The following is a 15,947-nucleotide window of genomic DNA, read 5'->3' as shown; positions in this document are numbered from 1 at the left end:
ATCTATTACTGCCTGGGTGGAGTCCTTCGGTAGGTCAGCATTTTTAAGGAGCAAGTTAAACCTAGAAACAAGGGGAGGAACTCTGTGCAGTTGGGAGCAGTTTGGATGGAAAGGGAGCTCAGAAAAATGAGCTTTTCGGGTTCCTCAGTGGCTCCCATCCTGAGCCTGTGCTTATCAGTTCAGCTCTGCCCTTTTGGAGAGCAGCACTTGAAAGAGGGATAGGAGTTTTCTAGTTGTCAAGGGTGATAATGGAGGGAAGCCAAAGGAAATCTTCATCATTCTGAAGAATAAATGAAAAGAGAAAATGAACCTCGAAACAGTTAGATTTAAAGTAAAGAAAAGCTCATTAGAAAATAAAATAAAATACTTTTGTGTTGTAATATGCTGAGCATCTAACATGATATTGTGGATTACCCTTCCTTCCCATTAACATCATACTGCAGGATTGCATCTAAGTGACAAATTGCATATCCCAAGTAAAATCCATCTATTTGTCTCTCTGCAGTTTTCACTGTTTCAGTTAGTTTGCTCTTTAACTGGTATTTTGGCATAGCATAAAACCAAGCTGGACAGTTGTCATCTCAGTAAAGCAGCTAAGGGACAGCCTTGCCTCTTTAATTCTACCAGAAGTCTCTTAGCATGACACAGTGCTACTGACAGCACTGCTACTTTACTTTCTTCTCACCTGAGATGGTTCAGTGTAACACAGTGTTTTGCTTTGCCCTTCTCACAGTTATGCCTATTATTGTTCCCTGAAGAATGTATGGTGGCAACATGCAGGTGGGTGAAGTCGCCCCAAACAGCAGAACTGTTGTTCAGTCAAGTACTAGGTGCTGCTAGAGTTCAAGAGTGCCTGTACAGGTGGCTGGATGGGAGAGCATGAATTGTTGTGTACATTGCAAACAGATATAAAAAATAAATTGATATTTTGCCATTTACTCATGAAAATTTCATCTAGTAATAATCCAGACTGAAAGAACGTGTTTTCATCAGTACATGTGCAGGAGAGGGAGAAAAGTGGGATTTTCTTTATTGTATCCCAAGCAGTTGTGTTCAATTTCATTAATAAACTGAGCAAACCAACAAAACAAACTAAAGGTATTAACATTATACTCATTCGCTAGGGCAGCATGCCCATGCCAGAAGATAGGAAAACGAATCATCCACTCTACAGTCTGTGCACTAATTACTGTTACTGATGTCAACATTATTATTATAGTCATCTTCTGCAGCAGCTGCAGTACCACTTTGCCTGTCCATCTGCTTCCTTGTTTTGATTATTGCAGTGCAAGTATCATCCTAGGAAGCATAAGAGAGGAGGGGACCCAGCCTTTTTAAAGCATAAGTCCAAAGCATAAGTCTTTTAATAGCAAGGAAGCTACTTTTTTTTCTTTATCATCCTCTTTTTTCCATTGGAGGATTTTTTTGTCTTTCTCTTCACAGATCTCACAGCCTGCAGTTTTTCTAATTTTACATTATGATCTCAAACATGTGCTTTCTTGCCTTCTAATTACCTTTTACCATAATAATATTTAGTAGTGTTGTATCGTGTTGTATCAAAAATGCAGTTTTACAAACATTAATTAATTATTCCAAGGATTCACAAAATCTCCCTGTTTAAAAAAAAAAGTTTGCTGATAGATGGAGAAACTGAGGCATAGGGTCTGTAAAATTTCTGAATACTGGAGTTCAGCAGCAGAATAAAACAACACTCTCATCTTGTCTACACCATGGCTTCTCTTACTAGTAACAGAATTCACTTCCAAATTTTTCCACCGTTAGATATGGCCAAGAGTTAAGTGGCTTAACCAAGCATGCATGAGTGTCCTGCAAGACTCTAGAGCTGGAATTCACACTGCTGTTTGTCTCAGTCCTGTGCTGCCCTTGACGCATCCAGATTGTGCTGTCTTTCCTCTGCCACAATATGAAATGAATGCAAAAAAATTGACATCCTTTTCAAAAAGTAGTGCGTTTATAATAATTTTAAAAGCTGCTATATTTCAAATTAGTAATGAAACATAGATTTATTATTACTCTGTAGATATTCACATTACACATTTAATTTTGCAAAAAACCCTGTAGATATTTAGATGAGAAATACATTTATTTTAAGACAGAATAAACATTTTTGTGTTTTTATCTGCCGCAGAACTCTGTTAATGACTAGATCTTAGCTCATGAGCAAGGCCAACAGAATTCGGAATTCATAGGTCTAGTTTCTGGTTTTGTGTGAAAATAAGTACAGGGTTGATTTTAAACATTTTCATTTTAAAAGAAGGTGGTAATTTTACAAAATGTTGAGGGTAAAAATTAAAATTGCAAACGCGATTTAAAATAATTTAAAATGGATATTTTTGTTCACTTTACTGACTGGCTATTGATTTCGCTTCTTTCAATTGCTTAATTCCCCTTCCGAGAGCTAATAGGTTACTTGAGCTTACTCTGCTTTATTTCTTCTCTCTTTCAGTGTGTAGTGACTAATCCTGCTTCAGCTATTTTAATATCTAAACTACAGCTGACTTCAGTGTAAGGCACATCAGAGCATATCTTTCTGTGACAGCCAGTTTCCTAATTAGAGATAAGAGTCCCTCTCAGCCCCTTGTGAAAGAGTTGAAAATGATCTCTGGTCTCCACCTATTTTGGGTCCTTCACTCCTACACAGGCATCAGTGAACAGTTTTGCAAAATGAAAAACAGCCTTAAAAGCAGCAAAGCACTTTGTGGGTTTTCTTTGGTTGGTCAGCAGAAGTGGTGAGCTGGGGTCTCTGCTCGGGAAGGCCGGGAGTCCCGGGGGAAGTGCTGTGCGTGAGGGCACATCTGCCTTTGATCTCCTTTGGTCCGCTGCTGCCCGCGTTGGTTAACAGCTCAGGAACACTGCAAAACCTGCCGTTTGCAGAAGTCTCTGGGTAGGAGAGTTGTAGGGAGTGTTACTGAGTATTTCGTGGAGGGCTCTTATTATTATCTCTCCTGATGAACGTTTGGTGAGTAAGCAGGCTGTTTTCTTGAGCTGTCAACACTGGTAATATGAAGTGTTAAAGATACAGAAGGGAATGCCCTAATGATTACATAAAATAAACTAAATGGAAAACATACATGCTAATTTCCCCAAATATACTTCGATTTCACCTTCTTATTTCTCCTTCCCTATCCAAACTTGTTAAAAAATGCTGCTGATTTGAAATTATTCACATCTAGCATCACATATTCACATTCAGTTGACCCAATTAAAAATAATCCCAAATGGAAAAATTGAAAAATAATCTAATTACTGCCTTATGTGAGTTCAGAAAATAATCTGGTTTTCTCCTATTATTACAAGTATGTGATTTATTTTCCAGTATTTTTTTGTAGAAGCAGAATTGGATTACTTTTACATCATTTCCACTGTGGTTTCTGTTTATTATTTAAGCATTAACAAGGTGCTTTGTGCAGATCTAAATACAGGTGAACGTGCAGGTCTTTGATCCTGTAAATACCTAAAATGCTCATTATTTCAAACCCACAAATTGTCGCATTGAAATCAGTTACAAGATTTTTGAGGTCTCTCTAAATAAAAGATCTCATCAGCTGGATGGATCATTGTGTCCCCAGATAGCCCTGTTGAAGGTAATTCAGTTTTAATTCAGATGGGAGGCTCAGAGCGCTGGGTGAAAGGTGTTGTAATGGCATTGCATTTTTCCTGGAACTTAGATTTGATTTGTCTGTCAGAAACGTGCAGGTATAAATAATAGGGATGGTATTGGGGTTGCTTGGCTTAATAGGATATAATGACATTTGTTGTTTTCCACTTCTGGTTTGTTGGGGTTTGTGCAAATTGCAGGTTGGTGATGACTGGAAATTATTAAGTCAGTTGGTTTTCAATTAGGTTGCCCTTAGAAAAAAAATGCATTTAACAAAAGTGCCACTTTTTGTCATGATTCTTGTCAGTCTTACTGGAACAACTAAGGATTGTATGGACCTGGGTAACAAACTACCATTTCATCCTTAAATGAGGTATGTGGAAGTCAAGGTGAATGTGTAGCTAGTGAATTGCTGCTGTACATACTAAATCACTTCTCCAGATAGAAGAAAACTGTCAGGTCCCTTGGGTGCTTATTGGCTTTTGGAAACACTAAGTTCATTTACTTCTAGTTTATACATACTTGCAGGAGTATGAGAGGATTAATTAATGTTTTTAAGTAGTTTTGAAGATATAGGACACTGTTTAAGAGCTGAGTATTTTCATTCCTTAAAAATTAGTTTTTCTAAGGAATCACTTAAGAATTCTAATATTAGAATAGGGAAAATACATGTTCTTGACTCTGTTATCTAGTTCAGAAGGTTATATTTCAGAAACAGTTTTTGTTTCTTTTGTCAGCTGCATAAAGAAACCTTTTTAAAATGTTGCATTGCTGCTGGAAGTCTAGAAACTATTACACCTTGGGTATAGACTGATCAACTTAGTGTAATGAAATTCCATGCCCCGCAGTAAAACAAAAATCAAGGTCATTTTTAAAATCATAGTGTCATTTATTGACATGCGTTCACCTGCCATGTATAATGTAGACAGCATTAGAAATTTAAATGCACTGATCTTTTTAAAAATTTAATCCAGACTATTTCTAGAAGATAGAATAGATTTTTTCAAAACACACTGAATTTGTCTGTTTCTTTACAGATTAATTGCACTACTGAGTATGATGGCTTTTTGTTCACAGTCTCACATTTGGCAATTATGTTGCTATAGAAATAGTGCAAATAGATTTCCTTATTTCTGTCCCATAAGATCTTGCTGTACAAAATTGTTAAATCATTTGCACTGTTGCTCTATTGGTGGAAAAAATATTTAGGCTGTCCTTTAAATGTCTTCTGTTTTCAGAGCAATATTCTCAAATCTCCTATTTCTTTATGGGGGAGCCTTTGATTACAAATGGAAAACACTGTATGTATTAGTATGCAAAGCCTGATTTCAGGAGCCTGCAGCAACTAGCTTCATGGTAATGTTCGCTATATTGTTTTACATTTCAAAGAGGCTTCACAATAAAGAATTTTTTTTTACATTCCAGTCAGAGTATCAAAGTTTCTACAGGGAAAAATAAGTTGGAAGTGACTGTCATGAAGTGGGAGCAAGCTTAGAATCAGTGGGTCAGATTTATTATTGGAATGTTAGAATAGCTATGTTAAATACACACAAATATGATAATTCACAGATGGGAAATTATTATACTCATTAAGTTCTAAATTTGCAGTGTGGAGGAAATAAAGACATTTGTAAAAATAAATATATGTCTTTTCAGCATCTTCATACATTCTTGTCTAATGCTAAATGAAGTGGGTACTTTCATTCTCATTTCTTGAATTTGGATTTAATGTCAGATACTAAATAGATATATTAAGAACAGAGCTCAAGAGATTTCATTTCTGTAATAGCAAAGTTAATTAGAAGCTTGGTATGTTTTTCTAAAATTAGGTAAGCTGTTCCGTTTTTATGTTTGAAGAAACTTTAAATCAGTTTTCCAGGCTGCAGCACTAATATTATTGTAGAGTAGCAGTGGTACAGATCTTCACATATCTTTGCTCTTACGACACTGGTACCCAGCCCGGTATTCTTCAGGGGTTTGTTAGCTTACCCGTAGCTGTACAGTGGGAAATGAGTTACACTTTTTGAACTGTAAAATCAAGTCAGTTTTCAGGTAAGTATGTGGGAGTGGAGTTTTAGCACTCCGAATTCTGTCAGCGCATAGTTTTTTCCATCAAAGATAATCTCGTAATCCTGTAAACAGGCAACGTTAAACTGAATTTGGAACCTTTACAGCTGAATACTAATGTGGCTTCACACCATTAAAGGTAATGGTATTCAGGTCTACATACATGCTACGATAAACTGCATTGAAGGTATAAAGACTGCTGAAAAAAACAATTTTTAATATCCAAGGGTTAAATGAAATTTTTTTTCTGTTCATTTCATACCAATAAATGAATACTCTGTCTTCTGAATCTAAGTCGTTTCTGTACCACTAGCTAGTGTGTAGAACATGACTGAATCTATGACCTCTGCCAGTTGCCCTGGGTGCTCTAACACCTCTCTTTTTGATTTTTTGAAACTCAGATTTTTATGAACATAGAGTTGTTGACGTTGGGGCTTAAAATCTCCACTTAAAAGGCCGGTGGGATGCTTTTCACTTGGCTTCTACGAAATGAAGACCAAATCATGACCTTTCTGTCTTAGGCTATCAAAAGAGTTCAACTTTCATCATTAAAACACTAGGTTTTCACAGTAATTTATGCTTATATTATTGGGGAAGGACTCCTTTTTTTTCGTTTACAATAGAAAGATTTACTTAGGAGAGCCTTATCTTAAAGTACTGTGCTCTAGCCTATGTTTACCTATAATGCCCCAAGCTATGTCCAGCTCTGCTTGCTTGAGCTGGGGCAGAGAGCAGGATGAACTAGCACTTTCTAAATCTCCTGGCGTGGTCATTATTCAGTATTATCACAGCATTTGTAAGTGTTTTGTCTGGAAAAAAAAACCCAAACTACTGTGGGGAAGTTGCACAGTATTACTGTCTGGGCACAGTGTTGACCACAGGCATTTTATAGGTAATAGCTGAAGCTGAATAATTATACAAGGTGAACACTTTTCTTGCCAGTCGTTGACTGTGGCCCTGCTTCAGCAAAGCACTCAAGCACATTCTTAATTTCACATAAATAAGAAATACTGTGGAAGTCAAACAAACTGCCTGCATCTGTTATTCTAATAAGGGTAAATGTTGCTGAGTTATGGCTAACACTAATGATCTTTGTCCAGTTCATGTAAACAGTAGAGTGAGGCCTCCTGTTGAGAAAATTCATTGCTACTTTTGTGATCTTGCGTGCCAGACTTACTCTGCATGATTTACATGTTTAATTTATATGAACAAGGAATTCTTATGTGAACAATGTGTGTGACTGGGTACCTGAATTATAAACAGTATGAAAAAGGGTAAAATTCTAGTGTTTGGAATCTGATTTTTGTGTTTTTCCATTTGACTCTGCACAGATGTGAGTAGATTCCCAAGGAAAAACACTTTCAAAAGTAGCTAAGCCCTGTTTTCAGAAGTGATTTGAGTGCTTATATTAATTCATGTCTTTTTCAAAAGCAAATTTGTGTTTTGCTCATTCTGGCCAGCTGTGCAGTGAGTCCAGACTGCTAAGGGTTGTTCTCATTTATATTGCTGGCCACTTGTTCAGTTCGTCATTTCTGACAGCAAAGAACTGGCAAGAGAAAGACAGACCTAAGTTACACCTCTTGCACTATCTGAAGTTGCAGAAAGGCTACTAACTTATTTGAGTACCAGTAGAGAGTCTTGCCTGATCAGCCATATCTGTCCTGGGGAATAAAGTGGTCACTGGGCACAGGAACAGCAGAGACAATAATTTTAATTCCCAGTATGAGCTGATAGAGTAGAGATTTCAGTTTAGCAGTTATAGGACCATTTTCATAGTGGCTTCTTAGGAAAAAATAGACAGTTCCATGGCTGATCTTAACCTCCCAACCATTTTTTAAATAGTGCAAATTATGATTTCTGTGGTGATTCTCTCTGCTGTGAGATCAGAGTAAAGCTGAGAACACATAGTTCTGTCATTTCAAAAGATGCTGAGTTAAATGGATCTGATTTTGGGGGGAAATCCTGTTTTGCCATTATAATTCTCCAGTTGGTGGAAATTAATGTTCGTAGATTTGATTCAGTTATATTCTTTAATGAGAAAAATATGCATATGTCAGCCTGAATCTTTCCTGTCCTGAATTTTAGATACCATCAATCACGGTTAAGGTTCTTTTGTTGAAGAAAGAACATATTGCATGAAAAGAGGAAATAGCATTATATTATATGCTAAAATGGAATAATTTTCTTCTGAGAGGCTTGAAATTATATCAGGATTTTGCCATACTGTGCAGTATGCAACTAAAACAGTTTTGTCCCAGATAGTAGTAATGTACCTCTTAACCTCCAAACCTCTTAACTTCCAAAGGCTTGTGTGTTCTCTGCAGTATTAAACATATTCATTGATGGTGTGTGTGTGTGTGTGGGGAGAACAAGTAATTTGGCACAATGGTGACCTTTTTCCAGTGTTGTTGGTTATGGAATAGGAAGCTGATGGAAAATGATTGCCACAGAGCTGAAAAGATAATCGGATGCAGTTCATTACTCATCTTGTCAGCTGCTCCTGCTACAAGGGATTGTATCACAAGATGTTAATCTGCCTGTGATTAGATTTCAAAGCAAGCATTTTTATTTTGGGGGGGAGGGGGACCTTGTAAGTAATTTAACTTTTTTCAATTTTATATAGTTCTCAGAAGCAAGAGAAATGGAAAAACTCTCGAATTGAAGTCTCAGAACAATAATTGATAAAAATATTAGTACATTTTTGTGGGTTCTGTTACAAAACCTGTGATGATGTGCTGCAAACAGCTATTTAATTGCAAAAGTTGTTCTTTTTAAGTTAATGGCGAGGTTGTGTATCTATTGAATAGTGAAAGTCCACTGTCACACTAGAGTGTGTTCTGCAAGACACCAAGTATAGACACAAGACAGATTTGCACCAAAAAGAGTCCCTTCTACACATTGAATCACTAACGTGGATGCACCCAGTGTTCCCATACACTGTGTACTGGTAAGGGTATTTGCTGTAAGTGTATGGGAGGACCAAATTCATTGCTTACATGCTACAGAAGTAATGGTGACAAGAATGCAATTTTAACTGGGTCACAACTTCTGCAAGTATTACTCATTCAATGCAAGTCCCTCTTCCTTCTGTAATCCATAGCATTAGGTGGTAGGCTGCGACTGGTCTCTTCCCTGCCCGCATGTTCGGTCTGGTCTTTGTCTAGGCAAGATGTTATATTGTTAAAACCAATTTCTTCTTAACTATACCAAAAAGTAGGACCCCCCATACTTTTTCCTGTATTTTTAAGAGACACTTTCCCCTAATCTTGTGTGCAGGATGCTGCTTTTTGAGTCCCCAAATATGGCACCTTCATCAAGGCCCAAAAGTACAGTTCCTTTCTGCCAGGCCTGGGGTGTTGCTCAGAGCGCTATGCTAAGCAGAGAGGAAGGCTTACAAGCTTTCCGTTAGAAAGCCAGGAGGTTTGCTGTGTGCATTTCAGGCAAGCAGCACTGCTCTTCTCTCTCTCGCCTTCCTCCTGCCCATCTTCATAAGCCCTTGAAGAGGTAAGTTGTCCAGTACAAGAGGAGGGACATTCCTTTACTTTTCCTGCTAGGCTGGAAAAAAACACTCTTCCTTTTGCTACCTGTTTTTTGAGTCATTTTGCAGTATTGATTATTGTCAAGTGGAATTGCACATTGTTTAAACAGTTAAATTATGATTTTCATTGCAATCTACATCCACAGAAATAATCTGCTGGGCAAAATACAGAAATCTGAATACTAGTCTGTTAAACTAAAGTTTCAAGAAATATTTCCACCTTCATTAGTTTCCTTTCTGAGTGACTAGACAACGGGGCTGTGTTATAAGCTGCTCTTCTTCAATAATTAAATGATTTCTCTTTGTTGGTTTTTCTTTTAAGCAGTGAGACACTTAGAAGTACTTGAGAAAATAATATATTGAGTTAATGTGTAATCAAAAGAAATTACAGGTTTAAACAAAATAAATACATGGTTTCTGAATGCTCATGATTGCATATGGCACTCTTTACACCAGCAGGAGTATCTAATGCTAATATCTTGCTCTCTTCCAATTTTGGTAACTACAGTCCACCCACTTGAATACCCCCTGGTGTTTGCGTAGGCAACATTATTCTCTAGTTCCTGCCACAAACTCTTACTTTGTGTACTATTAATCAGCAGCTATATTTCACCTCCAGAGCGACTGCATCTTAACACTGGAGAAAGTGAAATATCGTATCTTACATTACAGAAGCAACCTGTGATGACTCTGTAGATAGTGTTCTTAGCTGGTCTGGGGCATTAATCACTTTTTTCCCTAAACATTTTTGACTGAGTCAATCAGTATGAAATGTTTGAATTTTCTATGTAACTTTTCCCTTCTGTTTCTCCTCATACATAATGTAGTTGGTTAGCGAAGACATGAGGGACTTGTTCACTATGAAATTCTCCTACAGTTAATGAACACCACTTGCCCAGGTCAGAAAACACAAGTTAATGGGCAGAGACTTATTTTACCAATGTTTACATGACTACATATGTAAATATATATGCATATGTTTACATATAAATGTTACATACTTGCACATAAAAATAAAATGTTGTTACATGTATGTTAATGTTATTTGTTATTATGTTGAAACAGATGAGGTAGAAATGTAGATGTGGAGGGACTTTTTGTTTTCAAGACCATCTAATCATTTTATTTTCTGCTGAGACTATGACAGGTGTAGGTGGTTGTAGCAGTAATGAAAATAAGTTGTTTAAAAGTGATCTGTATTTATTTTTTCACATCCATTAGATTATTTAGAAATTGAATTGAGTTACCATGCTGAATAGGCAAACATTATTCCGTGTTGGGACATGAGAATATGAAAGCTAATTAATTTACTGTATAATTGATGTGAAAGGTTATTTGTTTTATAGTAATTTTTGTGTGTTAAATATGAAACTGTGAAGTGAAGAACTGAGTAATTTGACATTTATGCTGTAGTAATAAATTTACAAAAACCAAAGCCTCTTTATGCATTGCACCTTTTGAGTCACTGTCTAATATTATCTTTTTTTTGCCCATTTGTGAAAATCAACTACAATTTTACAGAAAATGTAAACATAACTGTAAAATAGGTTACTTAAGTTTCTGAATCCATCTGGTGTCCTCAAGCAGTCATAAATGAGCTTCCGTCATCTCAGCTTATCTTAGTTTTCTGTGTAAATTCTCAAACCTTTCTGCAGTAGGAGCACCTGCCCCCCCCCCAACTGCCCCCCCCCCAACTGCCCAACAGCATAAAAGATGTTCTGTCTTAACTCGTAACACCTGGCCCAGGAATTCCTCTTTCTTTGGATATCTGTAGAGGTCAGGGGTAGGGTTCGTCCTTGTCTAATCTGCAACCTGTCTATATCTAAACTGATAGTTACTGTTTCTCTGAGGGGCATCAGTTCTTTAAGATGATAGGCTGAAAACTTGAGTTTGAACTTGAAGTCTTTCAGTGACCAGATCTTTAGGTTGAATGCAGTTTTACACTGTTAATGTGTGGCTTTCTGTCTAAATACCTTCCTTGCTTCATATGTTATTGCCAATGCAAGGGAATAGAGTGCATTCTTTATTCCTTTGACATCTTAAAATGCAATTGAGTTTGGAGTAGCTGGTCTTCTTTATTTGATAGCTAATCTCATTGTTTTCGTGATGCTGGGCAGAAGTTGAATTGACACTTTGAAACAGCTTGTGTTTTAACAAGAGCTAAATTTTTTCATTTTTCTCATAGCGAAGTCATTGACAGTGCCAAAAGGCAAGCCGAAAGAATGCATCCCTTTTTGACAGTGATTTCAACATAGAGCCCTTTGCTCATATTTAACTGTTAATGTTATGTCTTGATTTAAAGACTTTGATATTTCAGAATGAGTCATGATGGAAACAGCCAAGTGCCAGCCTAAAATCTCTAGAATAGCTGACATTTGTAATCACTGTTGGGTGTTACACTTTTTCATTCTGAGCACTTTTGGCTGATTATTCTTAGTATAGGGATTTGGTCAACTTGGTTAATTTATATATGTAAGGTATTGACCCTAATGTAACCTAATGCAACCAAGAAAATGGTTCTGTCCAGAAAGAGCTTTGCCTTCCCACCAAAACCTTGGGCAATCTTGCAGGTATCTAGCCAGAAGACAGGATAGGATACCCATCATTATTTGTATTTTTTCCTGCCTCAAACACAAAGAGAGCAAAAAAGATAAAACAAAACCATGGCTTAACACCTTTTTTGAAGATAAATGAAAGATTTTGGGAGGAGTAACTAAGCAACCTGCTATTTCATGCGTATCTTCTTTGTAAGAACGTGGTACTTGGTTTCTGCTTCTGACAGCAAGCCCTGTTGGTGCAAGATGGTGAAGAGTCAGCTGCGAGCTTCACTATATCTCCATTTGTTTTCAGGTTTTTGGAACTCTAAATTCTCTTACTGTTCTGTGTGAAACAGAACAGCATGCACTGGTTTGGTCCCTAACAAGTGTTTGTAAGCATGTTGTAATGCCAATAACAATAATTGCTATGATTTAGTCAGCATGGGAAGCCTCACTGAATGAGAAGGTCATTCTAAAGCAAAGAGTTTTTCTAAAACAGATCTAGAGGTTTATTATTACTTTCTGTATTCATGCCTCTCTCTAAAGGATCTTTTGTCAGAGAGCTGGGAGGAGGTCTGTCAAATATGAGGGAAGAGATTGCATTTGAGAGATGACTGAAGCTTTTGTTTTTGTTTTCTGATATATTTTTCCTAGTTTTAAACTCGAGGGAAACTTCTCAAACTTCATCTACTTAGTTTTCATTCTCAGTAGTGGTAGAGCAGATTTGAAGGAAGCATTTGACTGGGAGCATTTGTGGTGTTTGAGAGTCTTTGAAAAGGATGTGTTTTGAAATTCATTTCTCTTGTCTCTTGCTACCAGGATGGCCAGTCTGATATTTTGTACAAATTTTGGTCTGCAGTAACTCAGACTCTTTCCTCTCAGTTTCAGGCAGCAACAGACTGTAAGTATTCAGTGTATATGATTTGTAATGTGTTCTGTATTTATTTTGAATCTGTCATTTCAATAAGCCTGTTGTTCATTATCTCTTCTACTAAGCTACAGCAGTGTTTTCTACTCATTGCTGGGTCAATGAATTTACAACTACTTCTTCTTTTTGTAACCAGACAGTTTGTAATTGTGATCCTCTTAAACTATGACTGAGTTTTCAGAAAGAAATATCTTCTGTTTTATTAAGTAGTGATAATCTAATAGCAAAAAGGTAATTTTGCAACTGTATGTGGAGATATAAATGTTTGGAATGGTAGATTATATTTCTAAAAGTGAATGGGTTTGCCAAAATCATAAATACTAAATTGATTTTAAAGAACAGTACTTATCAGTCTTCAACAACAGAAGGCTATAAGTTATGAAAGTCTGATTTTAGCCATTTTTGGATACCTTTATAAATAGGAATTGAGTAACTTTAAAATTGTGTCTTGTCTAAATATGGAAAAATGGCTGACATTCTGACTATACACAATATTCTATACATATGTAATAAATAATGAGCAGATACAATCAAGGAAGATTAAATAAAAATCACATTATAAACATTAGACAGTACGGTTGCCAGTGCATAATAATAAAGCATGCAGTTGGACCATAAAGCCAAATGACTTTGGTGCTTTCATAAATATACCTTTCATGTTTGTTTATAGCTTATAAAGCTAGTCTTTTGCACACATAAATAAAGTGTGTAAGATTCGCATTTATCTTTCTGATCTCAGCTATTGCATTAGCCTTTTGAAACTTGGTCCTGCCCTGCTTTATAGCAGCGATATAATTTTGAGGAAGTAACTGCTTGATTCATGTTCAGTGGTTGCTAGGTAACTAGGTGATCCCAGAAGAAAATGTGATCAACTTGTGTTAAAACATATTAATTTTACTGTTTGCCTTATGCATACTTTATCGGCACTATGTACATACCAGGAGTCTCATATGTTCAAACTGAACATGTGATAACTGTTTTCAGCACAAGGTTTTAAGACTGTAGAATTGTCACATCAGCTAATGGGATCAATCAACATTTCAGAATTAAGGTAACTTTTACATTTTGTCAGCAGTATGTCATCTGACAGCTATTCAAACATATTTTATTACTTCTGATTTTAAATGGTTTTTTTTATATAAAAGTTTAGAGAGAGCAGTTGGATTTTTACACTGGCAACTGCTGTTTTTACTTTGCTACATTTGAGCCTTGGGGAAATAATGCTTAGAACAAGTAGACTTTTATTTTTTTAAGTGATACACATTCTGTATGCGAATGTTTATTTTTTAACATGTAAATTCTAAGTGAGTGATCGACTGGCCTCAGTCATAGACCTCTGGATCATATAGATTGGAAGAAGACTAGACAGTATCAGGTAAGTGATATAAAAATATGAATTCATGACAGAGTTTACAGAGGGTGAGAATACATCATTGTCTGCTTTTGTGAGGTTGGAACAGACTTTATAAACATCATTTCGTGATCTAAAATAATTCTGTGTTTGACAATAGATGTGAATCCTCCAGTATTCAAAATTAGAACACATTTAAGTAGAAAGAATGGGCTGGGTGAACTGGGGCGAATGTCCAGAACCTGAAAACCTCTGGATGAAAGGAACAGTGTTAATCCCGTAATGTAATGGTGAAATCCATAAAGTATGAGTGATGTTAGATCAAGATTAATACCAGTCTTTGAAACAGTTGTACATTTGTTTCATTTCCTGCCACTTGTGGCAAGACCTTTAATGCTGAAAATAACACTGCTTTTTCTGTTGGCTTTATCATATTTTATTTGACAAGTGTAGGGATTGCATTTTTTAGGTATCTTATTTTAAGAAGTATGTGTAAAAGCACAGGCTTCCCTCATCAGATTTGGTAGTTTGGTAATAGAAGTTATCTTTGTCCTTTTCAAATGGGTATCTTGAAAAGCTTTACAAAACGATACTTTTACCACTGCTAAGCTATTCTTAGAAACTCTTTAGATTTAGTGAGTTGTAATCACACTTTGTATTTAAATGAATAATAATACTAATAATTAAGTTTGGTACCAAACAATTCATGACCATAATTACTATATTTATTGTATGAAATAAATTTTTCATGTCCAGTTTTTAAATTGTGGAATTCATACTGGTGCTTTAGATACTTAGCTTTGTCAGCTTCATCTATGGTGATAGCTCTTAGCCCTTTGAAATTAACTATAAATATTACACTAGTAATATTAAAGGTGTATTGATATTGTATATAATTCATTGATTTAAATGCAGAGATAGAGGTTGCTTATATGGATCAAATAAATTAGTTTGAACATAGCAATGCTTATTGCTTTCTGTTTTATTTTGCAGCCTCTATGTTTTTGAAACAAGCTTTTGAAGGAGAATACCCTAAATTGCTGAGGCTTTATAATGACTTGTGGAAACGCCTGCAACAATATAGTCAAAATATTCAAAGGAATTTTAACACAAGTGGAAATACTGACCTCTTTGCTGAACTGCAACAAATAGAAGAAGATACACAGGACATATTTATGCAAAAAAACCAAGATTATGAGTATGTATTATGAGCTCTAATGCAATAGAATGTAAAACTTTGCACCCTGTAAGAAAAAGGAATATTTTTAAGTACTTAGTGTTATTCAACTTGTCAAAGCAGGAGAATTTTAAAGACTTTTTTTGTTTTACTCATGTTTATTATTTTAAAACTATTTTAAAGCTGTGGGATTTTCATTACATTACATAATTAGCAGTGTTGGATTTTCTTGTCTTTCATAAAGTACCTGATAGTATTACTTTGAAATCAGTTTTATCCTTTAGTCTCTGTGGGGAAAATAAAAGCGAGGGAATGATTAAAATTCAGTTCTGTATATATTGCAGTTACTGCAGTAGCTTTCCCTTATTGGGGTTCCTGGTCTTCCTGGTGGACAAGTAGAACATGAGCCACCCATGCGCCCTTGCGCAAAGGAAGACCAACAGCCTTCTGGGCTACATTAGGCAGAGCATTGCCCGCAGGTGGAGAGAAGTGATCTTCACCTCTGCTCAGCCCTGGTGAGTACATCAGTGTGCTCAGCATGTCTGGAGTGCTGTGTCCAGTCCTGGGCTCCCCAGTAAAAGAAAGGCATGGACATACTGGAGCAAGTCCAGCAAAGAGCACAAAGATGATTAAGGGACTGGAGCATCTGTCATATGAGGAGAGGCCGAGAGAGCTGGGACTGTTTAGCTGGAAGAAGAGAAGGCTTGGAGGGATCATACCAGGGTGTATA

At 36.3% G+C, this 15,947-nt stretch overlaps 1 protein-coding gene across 11 annotated transcripts in view; it reads left to right on the top strand.

The window, feature by feature from the left end:
* The window catches only part of LOC112971020 (conserved oligomeric Golgi complex subunit 5-like), a 159,152-nt gene that overhangs the window by 126,106 nt on the left and 17,099 nt on the right, over positions 1 to 15,947 (top strand). For all 11 annotated transcript variants that reach the window (XR_003255227.1, XR_003255229.1, XR_003255231.1 and 8 more), the window contains 2 exons: positions 12,581 to 12,662; positions 15,034 to 15,238. Coding sequence is in view for 6 of the 11 variants with exons in the window: in XM_026076031.1 (XP_025931816.1) it covers positions 12,581 to 12,662; positions 15,034 to 15,238 (287 nt within the window). In the remaining 5 variants the exon portion in view is untranslated. The remainder of the gene's footprint in view (positions 1 to 12,580; positions 12,663 to 15,033; positions 15,239 to 15,947) is intronic.

This window comes from Apteryx rowi, unplaced genomic scaffold, assembly GCF_003343035.1.
Source record: "Apteryx rowi isolate R43461 unplaced genomic scaffold, aptRow1 scaffold_423, whole genome shotgun sequence".
Classification (NCBI taxonomy): Eukaryota; Metazoa; Chordata; class Aves; order Apterygiformes; family Apterygidae; genus Apteryx; species Apteryx rowi.
The sequence above is the reverse complement of the archived record's forward strand: the minus strand, read 5'-3'. Positions and strand labels throughout refer to the sequence as shown.